The sequence below is a fragment of the Xenopus laevis genome, chromosome 6S (genome assembly GCF_017654675.1).
Source record: "Xenopus laevis strain J_2021 chromosome 6S, Xenopus_laevis_v10.1, whole genome shotgun sequence".
NCBI classification, from domain to species: Eukaryota; Metazoa; Chordata; class Amphibia; order Anura; family Pipidae; genus Xenopus; species Xenopus laevis.
In genome coordinates this window covers 96,579,840-96,591,919 of record NC_054382.1, presented here as the reverse complement: position 1 = coordinate 96,591,919, position 12,080 = coordinate 96,579,840, and the positions used below count along the sequence as shown (strand labels likewise).

General features: G+C 37.5%; 1 protein-coding gene across 1 annotated transcript in view; it reads left to right on the top strand.

The window, feature by feature from the left end:
* Positions 1 to 9,224, top strand: part of cdh2.S (cadherin 2 S homeolog) — a 159,732-nt gene extending 150,508 nt beyond the window's left edge. Inside the window, exons 14-16 of the mRNA XM_018223680.2 lie at positions 10 to 149; positions 2,840 to 3,004; positions 7,851 to 9,224. Of these exons, the coding sequence (XP_018079169.1) occupies positions 10 to 149; positions 2,840 to 3,004; positions 7,851 to 8,057 (512 nt within the window). The 3' untranslated portion in view covers positions 8,058 to 9,224. The remainder of the gene's footprint in view (positions 1 to 9; positions 150 to 2,839; positions 3,005 to 7,850) is intronic.
* Positions 9,225 to 12,080: the final 2,856 nt, after the last annotated feature.

The following is a 12,080-nucleotide window of genomic DNA, read 5'->3' as shown; positions in this document are numbered from 1 at the left end:
TGCCCATAGCTTTAGTGTTGATGTTTGTTGTATGGATGAAGCGCCGGGACAAGGAGCGGCAAGCAAAGCAGCTACTTATTGATCCAGAAGATGATGTCAGAGATAACATTCTGAAGTATGATGAAGAAGGTGGTGGAGAAGAAGATCAGGTATGAGCATCCAGTTTATACTTTCGTTATTCCATTTTAACAGCTATTATATGTACAGTTGTTGAATCAGATCCAGTGCAGATTTAGCTTTGACATATAAAAGGGAGAATGGCTGTTGTACAGTCATAAAGTGTCAAATTAAATCGCCACTACAAATAGTAACAGAACTACGCATGCTTCATAGTCCTAACAGCTGTAGCAAGCAGCACAACTAACGGGTTACATACATTAGTGTAACTCTCTTGTGTGTGCAACTTATCATATCAGGTAAAAAGTCTTCTTTACTTCAACTTGGAAAGAACTTGGAATGAACTTTCATGTATTGGGAAGATTGCTGGCTGCGATTTTCCCTAGAAACCCCAGTTAATGCCTCCGGTAGAGTGTAATCAAAGTGAAACAAAGCCAGCTTGTAGGTAGAAGGTTATATAAAATGTATCTTCCCTTAAGCAGATAATGAATTATGAGGCCAGGTAGCCAGAGAAAATCTACTCTGCTTATTGGTATTCTTTCTAGAAATGTGAGCTTCCATAAAGGAACTTATTTCACTTACTTCAATATAACTTCATCTAATACTTGCTGCATTTCATCTACACCCGTGAGGAATAATTTAGCTGAGGCTGACAGTATAATTGCTGCAATTTATTTATATACACAGAAATATACAAACGCTTTGTTGTATATGCCCCCATTTTACTGTCCAAGAAAAATGCTGTCTATTGAAAATGTGACATGTCTGTGGGACAACCACTGCTTATAAACAGAGCATAGTTTTTCAGTTTAAATCAATTAGAGCTGTAGAGAATTAAATTACAGGGTGAGAAATGCAATATTTACTTTCTAAGATAATTTAAAGATAGTATAGTTTCGCAAAAAAATAGATTAGTTACTAATAACAAATTCTTTTCACTGTAGACCAAGAAAGGCCAATGGATGGTTGGTTGCTGTGGGCTGATGTAGTGTTGCAAATTTGGCCACGTGTGTCCTTTTAGGTTATATGAATACTAAGAATGGTATAACGTTATCCTCCTTTTAATTTACTCCTTGTCAATATAGCTGGGGAAAAAATCTCAGCAACAGTCTGCAGTGCTTATAATTAAGACTACTAGAACCATTGCAAATGTCCCAGGCAAAAGTACAAGGGCACTTAGGTACGCAAAAACTTACTGCTTATTTAGACATCATATCTGCCTGGGAGAATGACTGTGCTTTGCACCTTAGCACTGATAAAATACCTGGCAACAGCACAGTATCAGAGGGCACAAGCTAGAGCTGTCCTTACTACCTGTCATAGGGCTTTGTAACTTGCGCGTCTCGCCTCTCCTGTCCCTCATCAATGTAGAACTGACACATGCAGTCAGCACCATAGTCTGTAATGGAAGTTTTTGCCAGTTTGTTTGCTCTTTGCACACTACCTCAGAGTTTATAAAAGCCCTTGCATCCATTCAGGTCTCAGTTTGTCCTGTGCTTTGATAAAAGGGTTCATTTATACAACCCAGAGGCACAAGTGCAAGAGAATGCCCTTAGGTGCCTAACATACCTTAGGTTACCTCCCTTGCCCCTCCTCTTACAAATACAATGACTAATGCAGTCAGTTTTGTATTAGCAAAGGGAGCAGCAAGTCTCTGCCCTTCTGAATGGAGCACAGAGGCCTGCGGCTATTTGGACAATGCATCATGTAAGTGGCCATTTGTAGCCTTTTATGCACTTTGCAACCTTTGTGGTGCATTGTAAATGAGCCCAAGTATAGAAACATATTTGGACCTGAGGGTAATGTACTGTGTAGCAGAGTAACAGAGTTCAGAAGGCAAGGAGATATAAGAGAAGCTATGGGGCAGATGTAATAACTAGGGATGCACCGAATCCACTATTTGGGATTCGGCTGAACCCCCGAATCCTTCGTGAAAGATTTGGCAGAATACCGAACCAAATCCTAATTTGCATATGCAAACTAGGGGCAGGAAAGGAAAACATGTGAACATATTTTTCACTTCCTTGTTTTGTGATGAAAAGTCATGCAATGTCCATTCATTTGGTGTGGCCAGACACAAGGATTCGGCCGAACCGAATCCTGCTGAAAAAGGCTGAATCCCGAACTAAATCCTGAATTTGGTGCATCCCTAGTATTAACACTTCATTTAGTGAAAATTGCACAAAAAAAAAATCCAGTTTTTTCAAATTAAAGCATCATATTATAAATGTAACCTCCTCGTGTGGCCTGTGAGTTTGCACTAAAAATTGCTCAGCAGACAAAAGCTACCGGGTGCTTCCAACAGTCACAGTCACATGCTCATTTTGCTATCCGATACAAAATTTTACAGAGATATGAAAAGTTCCAATCCAATGTTTTTTTCCCTTTTGAAAGAACTTGCTGCAATTTCACACTTGCTAAATTTGTTAATGTGTTTAATAAAAGGTGTTGATTGCGTCACAGACTTTTGAAGTGTCTTGCCACCTAAATACACACCTTGCATCTGTGCTGCATTTTAATATGGCAATTATTTCACATTTTAAATTTAGGTTTTAACAAATGATTTAATAAATACTAGCATTTGAAAAAAAAAAAGGCAAAAAAGCAAATGCAAACTGATTTCATGGGCTCAAATTTTTGTTTACTAAATAATAAATGATCACTTGTTGAACTTTTAGATTTCAGAGGAGCATTGTTTTGAAATTCCTATTATTTTCCACAGGACTACGATTTAAGCCAGTTGCAGCAGCCTGACACCATGGAACCAGACACCATTAAACCTGTTGGAATACGCCGTATGGACGAAAGACCAATCCATGCTGAATCTCAGTATCCTATCCGCTCAGCTGCTCCCCATCCTGGTGATATAGGAGACTTCATAAATGAGGTAAAGAGCTGCATTTTTCATCTTTGCAAATGCTTTCTTTTGCATTCAATATAAACAAAGAAAGCTTAAAGGGATACTGTCATGGTAAAAAAAAAAAATTTCCAAAACGCATCAGTTAATAGTGCTGCTCCAGCAGAATTCTGAGCTGAAATCCATTTCTCAAAAGAGCAAACAGATTTTTTTATATTCAATTTTAAAATCTGACATGGGGCTAGACATTTTGTCAATTTCCCAGCTGCCCCAGTCATGTGACTTATGCCTGCACTTTAGGAGAGAAATGCTTTCTGGCAGACTGCAGTTTTTCCTTCTCAATGTAACTGAATGTGTCTCGGTGGGACATGGGTTTTACTATTGAGTGTTGTTATTAGATCTACCAGGCAGCTGTTATCTTGTGTTAGGGAGCTGTTATCTGGTTACCTTCCCATTGTTCTTTTGTTTGGCTGCTGGGTGGAAAAGGGAGGGGGGTGATATCACTCCAACTTGCAGTACAGCATTAAAGAGTGATTGAAGTTTATCAGAGCACAAGTCACATGACTTGGGGCAGCTGGGAAATGGGAAAATAGCCCCATGTCAGATTTCAAATTTGAATATAAAAAAATCTGTTTGCTCTTTTGAGAAATGGATTTCAGCGCAGAATTCTGCTGGAGCAGCACTAATAACTGATTCATTTTGAATTTTTTTTTTTTTTCCCCATGACAGTATCCCTTTAAGAAAGGTGTGTTGTAGACCCTCCAAAAGTAGACCTGTTGGTTAAAGAGGGCAATAGCTGTGTAGGTTTACTTGCCATTTCTAAAGTAGAAGTTTCATTGCATTTACTGCGCATTGGCGCAAACTAAAAAAATTCGCAAACGCTCTTCTACTGTCGGAAAAACAGTTTCCGGATTCGCGAAATCTATATTAAATTTGCTCAAAGCAAAATTTTTTGTGCAAAGGCATAACTTTTCGCATTGCGAATAGTTTTTCTGTTACCGACTTTTATTACTTTTCCCGTAGATCTTTACATTTTTCACATGATATGTCTCTTTAACGTGCTTCATACATGTTCTAAAAGGGAAAAAAAATGATATATATACACAGTATATAGATATCACCTAAGGGCAGCACACTGCTTGTACTGTTTGCCTCGGGTGCACGACAAATGATTCTAGATTCTCCAAAAAAGATCAGCAACACCAAGGAGAAAATTTACTTATGATCGAATATCGAGGGTTAATTAACCCTCGATATTCGACTGTCGAACTTAAATCCGTCGACTTCGAATATCGAAGTCAAAGGATTTACCGCAATTCGTTCGATCGAACAAAGGATTTTAATCCATCGATCGAACAAATTTTCTTCGACCAAAAAAAGATAGCAAAGCCTATGGGGACCTTCCCCATAGGCTAACATTGACTTCAGTAGGTTTTAGGTGGCGAACTAGGGGGTCAACGTTTTTTAAAGAGACAGTACTTCGACTATCGAATGGTCGAATAGTTGAACGATTTTTAGTTCGAATCGTTCGATTCGAAGTCGTAGTCGATGGTCGAAGTAGCCAAAAAAATGTTCGAAATTCTACGTTTTTTTCGAGCTAAGTAAATGGGCCCCCAAGTAATCCTGTAAAACTTCAAGAGTGGATTCAAAATTGCATGAACGTATATATCTCAATGTTCAGAGAATTGTAAAGTAGGATGTATTTTTTGTAGAAAAAATACCGTATGTGAATAACTCGGATACTAAGAATTATATTAATGCACTGAGCTTAAAATTAAATAGCAACAATTTTACAAGAAACATTTTATCCCTGTGTCCAGTGCAGTTTAAAATGAGTTGTTCAGGTTCACAAAAACCAGTACCAGCCATGACCAGAGCTTCAATTCATTTGTAAAACAAATTTAATAACAGTTCATTTTCATGTTCCTCACGTATCAGCCTTTTCAGCTGGTGAAAATGGTTGAAATCCAATATCTTTATAATTACCGTGAGTTGTTTCAAATAGGATTAGTGAATAGAGCAGCCAAATGAAATCAATTATGTAAGTGCTTTGTACACTCCACTTGTGAAGCATTTCAGCAGCATGTGATTAGTGCTCAAATTTCAAAAATCGCAGAAAGCGGTTGTATCGGCCAAGTCACTCTAATGGAAATGCCAAGCTCCTTCTGTGTTAAAACACTTAGATCTTGCAGTGATGCATGTTGCTAGTAGGCATAGCTCAAGTTGGAAAATGAAAACCATCGTCAGCAAAATAGATGTGACAAAGGCTTCATTCTATAGTATTCTGGTTTCTTTAGCCAGGTGAGGCTAGAAAAAAGTAATGCACCTCTTTTATAGAGTATTATAGAGCAGAGTAGAAGCATATAACAACTTACCAAGGGTTTTATAAAGGCTATTGTACTCACAGGTCAATTCCAATGCCCTAATATTTTTATATAATACACAAAAGCCATGAATATCTTGTAAATTATATCCTTATAAATGGTGACTAGAAATGTCATCAGTTATAAACGGTAAGTAGTGATGTCATTTCTGTCACACGACTCACCGAAACGTGTGTATTATAATAAATAAAGTACCCCCTGTTGCCTTCGGCCTCGTGTTTTTATATGGTCATGAAACTCCTCGGGAACTTATAATATCCTTATAATTTACAAGAGGGGCTACTTTACTCACTATATATGTACAACTGGTAGAAAAATTTAGATAATTCCTATAACACTATTCCCCAAATATAAGTAAAAGATTAATCCTGTTTTTGCGGCTTCTTCTTTTGTCTGCTAGTCTTAAATTCTACAAATGATATTGTCAGTACAGGTATTTGATCTGTTATCCGAAACCTGTTATCCAGGAAGCTCAGTATTACAGGAAGGCCATCTCTCATTTAGAGTCCATTTAAATGAAATAATGTTTTATGAATGATCTCCTTTTTCTCGGTAATACTAAAACAGTAGCTTGTACTTGGTCCTAACTAAGATAATCCTTATTGAAGGCAAAACAAGCCTACTGGGTTTAATGCATGTTTAATTTTTTTTTATTTTTTTGGGAAAGATTTACAGTATGATATATAGATCCCTTTTCTGGAAATACCTAAGTACAAGGATAACAGGTCCCATGTATAAATAAATGAAATATAAAATTATCACTTTGTAGCATAATATGTATCGTTTACCTGTATTTAAGTGGGCTAATGCAGTATTTGTATTAGTATTTAAGTGGAAATATTCTTCCTGCTCCACAATATAAATATTGGTCATAGGCTTTTGTATTATTGCAAATAATACACTAAAACAATTGTGTTTACCTGAAAACTACAAGCAGATTACAGTTCACATGCCAAAGCAGGATTTAGCAAACTGTGATTGATAATTGCAGGTCTGTAACTAAGAATTCAGTGCAACGAAATAGTCAGATGCAAACCAGACTTCTATAGAACAGGTTCCAGCAAGCACAAGCTTATATCTTAAGTACAAGTATACCTTTTATTAAATATGACCTTGTTTTTAGCTTAATGTTTAGTGTGTATTCAGAACCTTTTGATTTTATGAAAAGCTTATGGGGGCGGGCTTTGCACAGACATGGAGATGTTACTCAGTAATTACAATGTGGCGATGATAAGCTTATAATTATGTTTGGTGTCACAAAACTTAAGCCTCAGTAATACAGTAATTGAGATAACCTAACCTATATTTCCCCATGATGCTCAAAGCCAGGGCAGCATATATTGTTGTCAATATAAGGGAGATGGCATTGGATTGAGAAAAACACATCCCCAGACTCAAATCCATTGTCAAGTTATGTATAGAATTTAGAGTATAAATGCAGCTCTATATACATATTAGCACTTTAAGTTATGGAGGACCAGGCTGAGTGTGGGTTGCAATTTTGGGATGTGCAAATGAAGCCTATGAAGTGGATGCTAGAAATTGTAAAACAGCCTACCGCTCAACTGAATAAATCATCTAAATGCCGCGGGGAAACAACCTTAGATTCAGGGGCAGATTTACCTAGGGTCGAATATCGAGGGTTAATTAACCCCTCGATATTCAACCGGCGAAGTAAAATCCTTCGACTTCGAATGTCGAAGGATTTTGCGATATTCCTACAATCGAACGATCGAAGGAATAATCGTTTGATCGAACAATTAAATCCTTCGAATCAAAGGATTTTAATCCATCGATCTAAGGATATTCCTTCGATCAGAAAATTGTTAGGAAGCCTATGGGGACCTACCCCATAGCCTAACATTGGCCTCGGTAGGTTTTAGGTGTGAACTAGGGGGTCGAAGAAATTTTTAAAGAGACAATACTTTGACTATCGAATGGTCGAATAGTTGAACGATTTTTAGTTCGAATCGTTCAATTCGAAGGTCGTAGTCAAAGGTCGAAGTAGCCCATTCGATGGTCGAAGTAGCCAAAAAAACATTCGAAATTCGAACTATTTTTCCTCTATTCCTTGAACTAAGTAAATGGGCCCCTATGTATCAGTTGTAAAGTCCTGAAAATCCAAAATAATAAGCTAAAAGAAATATATATGTATATGGTCTGTAGTTATAGTGAGACCTACAATGAGGAAGCCTACTGAGCTATTAGTAGAGGCTTCAGGAAACTAGCAAAGCACATTTGCGGTTGTGCCCTACCACTTGTATAGAGTTCTAGCCACACTCTTAAAAAATACAGAGGATAATTTATTCTTTATTATACCAACATTGCCAAAACGTCTTACTGGGGCCACACAATTGATGCACAGTACAAGCTGGTCAACGTATCTTTACTGATAACCATGTAGATTTGAGAATGTTTACTTAACAATAGATATTATTTATTGTCTGTAGCTGTACAATAACGTTCATGCTAAAAGCTGTTTTTTTCTGTAGGGGTTGAAAGCAGCGGACAATGACCCAACAGCTCCACCTTATGATTCCTTGTTAGTGTTTGATTATGAAGGCAGCGGCTCCACTGCGGGGTCGCTAAGTTCACTGAACTCGTCCAGTAGTGGCGGAGAGCAAGACTACGACTACTTAAACGACTGGGGCCCTCGATTCAAGAAACTTGCCGATATGTATGGTGGAAGCGACGACTGAACTTTTGTTTTTGGGACAAGAACAAACATTCGAGCTGATATTCCCAAAAAGCTTAAGGAAGCTTGGCTTTAACTTTGTAGTCTACTAGCACAAGTGCTTGTTTGAAGGCTTTGGCATAGGCTGCAAACCAATTTGGGCTCAGTGGGAATATCAGTAATCCAATACTGTTTGGAGAAAAAAAATGATTGAGCTCAGATACACTTGAATTTTACAGTACAGAAGCACTGGGATTTTATGTGCCTTTTTGTACCTTTTTCAGATCGGATTTAGTTTTATGTTCAACGCTTTAATGGTACTGATTTCTGAAAGGGTGAAAAGACAAGGTACGTTGCGGGTGGGGTGACATAAGTAAATCAAGATATCCTTCATCATGCCTTTTCTTTACACTGCATTGCTTTTTGTTAATATCTGAAACAGAGAACAAAGTTCATTAGAGTAACTATTACATTAGTTACAATGAAACCAGTAGGGTGACATGTTCAGTGCATTATTACTAGTTTTAGATGTTAGGGTTTTATTTTTTCATTCAAACGCTCCGATTTTTGAAGTTGATTGCAGATAAAGCGAGTTGTCATATCACTGGTTTAATCACAATATTTTTTTTGTTTTTCTTTTCTGCACAAGCTAGGGAAATGATAGGCACATTTTGGTCTTACTGTACACTTTTTTCATTTGGGTACTTTTTTCACTTCATTGTAAAAATGATATGTGTACATAATGTTTTATCAGCATAGTCTATAAAGAAGTTGAACGGCTTCAAACACGTGTATGTATTATTTGGACTATGGATTCAGGTTTTGCATGTTTATATCTTTTTCTTTATTGATAAAGTATTTACAAAACAGGTTGAAACACAATTACGTTCAATCAAACTGTAGATTCAGTACACAATTTTTTTTTATTGGTTTTGGGGGGGGCGGGTAATAAAATGTTCTTAGCACAAATGTTTTACATAATTTGTACCAAATAAAATACAGATAGGGGTAGCCTGACACTGGTGGCACTACTAATACGAGGGGTGGGAAGTATTTAGCCTCTTGGCTAAAGGACATCTCACTAGTTGCAACCAAGTAAGATATGATAACAGCTTTGCCTCTGTATTGTGTACCAGACTATACATTATGCACCTCTGACCCCAACATTCTGAATAAAAATGCTAATTTTTGATCTGGTGACTGGTATGATTTTTTTTTCTTTTCCACTTGAACACGTTTGAATGCTGTCAAGAAATCCCAAGGTGCCGGAAACAGGAAGAAAAGACATATACGACTATCAATAGCTGCCGGTTACTCTCACTCTCTCCCAAAACAGAACCTGGTTTCCCTTTTGGATATCATGCTACACAAACACTTGCTATATGTGAGGCTTCTGGATGTTTTTAGGGAATCCAGTTCTCAGACGTATGGCATCATATTGACACGGCATGCCTACCCTTTGTGTAGAAAGAAATGCATCAATTCAGAAGAACAATCTGCATTTCAGAGTGTCAAGTGTGTATACTAATTGTATTTCATATTTCATTAAAATAGACCAGGAAGATGAACTATAATTAAGGCCAGACTGTTATATAGAGTAAACATATTCAAGAGGCATAAAGCATCACTGAAAATTCTGTTTTCCTGCTTTTCTTCTAGGCACATTCTCTCTCTGTTAATGACTGCGTTTTTAGTGTCAGAGTATGCCTATGGGATTTCAGTAATGGAGCTATACATTTGCCCTTTCAGCGTCCCAGAGTTTAGACAAGGAAATAAATGCGTCTGATAGTAAAAGGCATCCATAATTTGGCTAGAATTTTTATAAAGGATTATTTACACTGAAGATGGTCGGAAAAAGTGAGCTGAATCCATTTGTGTTCATTTCTATCAATTCTGTATATTGTCAATGCGATACAAAATAGTCTTAATGCTTAATTCTGCAGCAGCCGAAAATTTCCCTCCATTTAAGGCACAGCTATCATTTATTTGACAGCAGGCGCTATGTTGATTAGTCGATTTGTTCTAAGTGATAAGTGAAGGATTGTACAAGATGGTCACTTGGGTATTCTCATCCTGTGCATTGTTGAAAAGAATGCTAACAGTCTCGGAAAACCATTTCCTTTCTTTAGCACAGCTTTCTAAATGCATTTGTTCTCCGAAAGGCGGCTGACATGTTCATAAACACAAAATTTAGCATATGTTGTCCTTCATGAATATACATTATGTTCCTGTAGGCAAGATTGCGCAGTGAACTTGCCATAATTGGAAAGCATTTACAAGGCAACAAATTAATGAATTATTTTAATTACAGGAAGACTATAGAACATCCTCACAAGGGCCATCAAATGCAAGTCAATTCTTAGTTAGTTTTACAGGGGAAAAAAAACATTTGTTTGCGTAGATTATGAAGTAATCAGAAACACTCAGTGCTTTTATAGTGAACGAATATAAAATTATATGGAGCAATGCGGAAAGCTTCCAATAAATATTGATGTATCTTTGGATTGATAGCCTTTTTGTATTTTAGGATTGCTATTGCATAACTTGTATATGCTGCTAAAATCATTTTCAAAGATATTTAATAGCTGTCTTTGTTTTTTAGGAAAAGCTTGAATACGCAGTAAAATATATATCATGTTATCCATCGTCAGTGTGAGGATGCACTACTATCTGGTAGATCATATAACAGTAACCATGTTTGTCCAGCATGAAGGAAATTGTCAGTAGGACGGGTGTTTTGTATTGGACAACTGGGGTATGAGTAAGTTGAACAAGTCCAAGAAACTACCCCATAACACATTAGTGATTTAGGATCACATGCTTATTGTACATAAATTGAACTATACCAATTTCCCTTCTAAGGGCTATGATGCACATGGAGCTTATCAGCCGTAGGTATATTATGTTAGCTGTAAGACACCGCACACACCCAAAAACCATCACTTTCTAGTCACATTCTAGTCTTAAAATGCTTCCAAGGTGTTTCCCCGTTAAATTAATGGCAGGAGGCAGAAGGGATAGTCGGACAGAAAAATAGGATGGGTGTCATCAACTAAGAGCCATGTTTAAATTTGAGGTATGGGATAAGTTATCCGGAAACTGTTATCCAGAAAGCTACAAATTACGGAATAGCCGTCTCCCACAGACACCGTTTTATGCAAATTAATAAAAAATGATTTCCATTTTCTCTGTGTTAATAAAACAGTAGCTTGTACTTGATCCAAACTAAGATATAATTATTCCTTATTGGAAGCAAAACAATCCTATTGGGTTTATTAAATGTTTAAATTATTTTCTAGTACACTGAAATATGAAGATTCAAATTGCAGAAAGATCTATTATCGGGAAAACCCCAGGTCCCGAGCATTCTCGTTAACAGGTCCCATACATGTACTTTTAATGGATAGTTCTCAACAGTTTTAGTGATATGGTGTGAGGACTTACCCTGGTGGTTTAGTGGGCCGGAGGAGACGCCCGCTGCAGTGATCCTTCTTCTACCATTGCCGGCTCTCCTAAGACATGCACTTCGGGATTTTACACATCACGAGCATCATGGCGTCATCACATTTTGCTGAGAATTTGGGCGAGATTTTGGGCTGGTAATCATTGCCCCTTGTTAAGTCTAACTTGCTTAGTATTTGGGTGCGAATTCTGTCTGTTTTGTTTCCAGTTATGATCCTTGCCTGCCTGACAATTCTGAACTGTGCCAATCCTGACCCTTGCCTGCCTGACTATTCTGAACTCTATCGTTATTGACCCTTGCCGGCCTGACTATTCCTTGAATTATGCCTGTATTGACCCCGGCCTGCCTGACTTTGCTTTTCATCTATTCCCTTAACTGTTGCCTTCCGTCCAAAACGTTAAAAATGCACATGCCCTTTTGCTCGTTCTAAATTTGTTTAGGGAGCCGTACATGACATATGGGTTTATTATCCAGAATGCCGCGGACCTGTTTTTTGCATAAGTAGCATTTTTGTAAAATCCAACACTAAAGCTAATGGCACATGGGACACAGTAGTGGTCCAAAATGTCTGCCATTCCCTTGTCA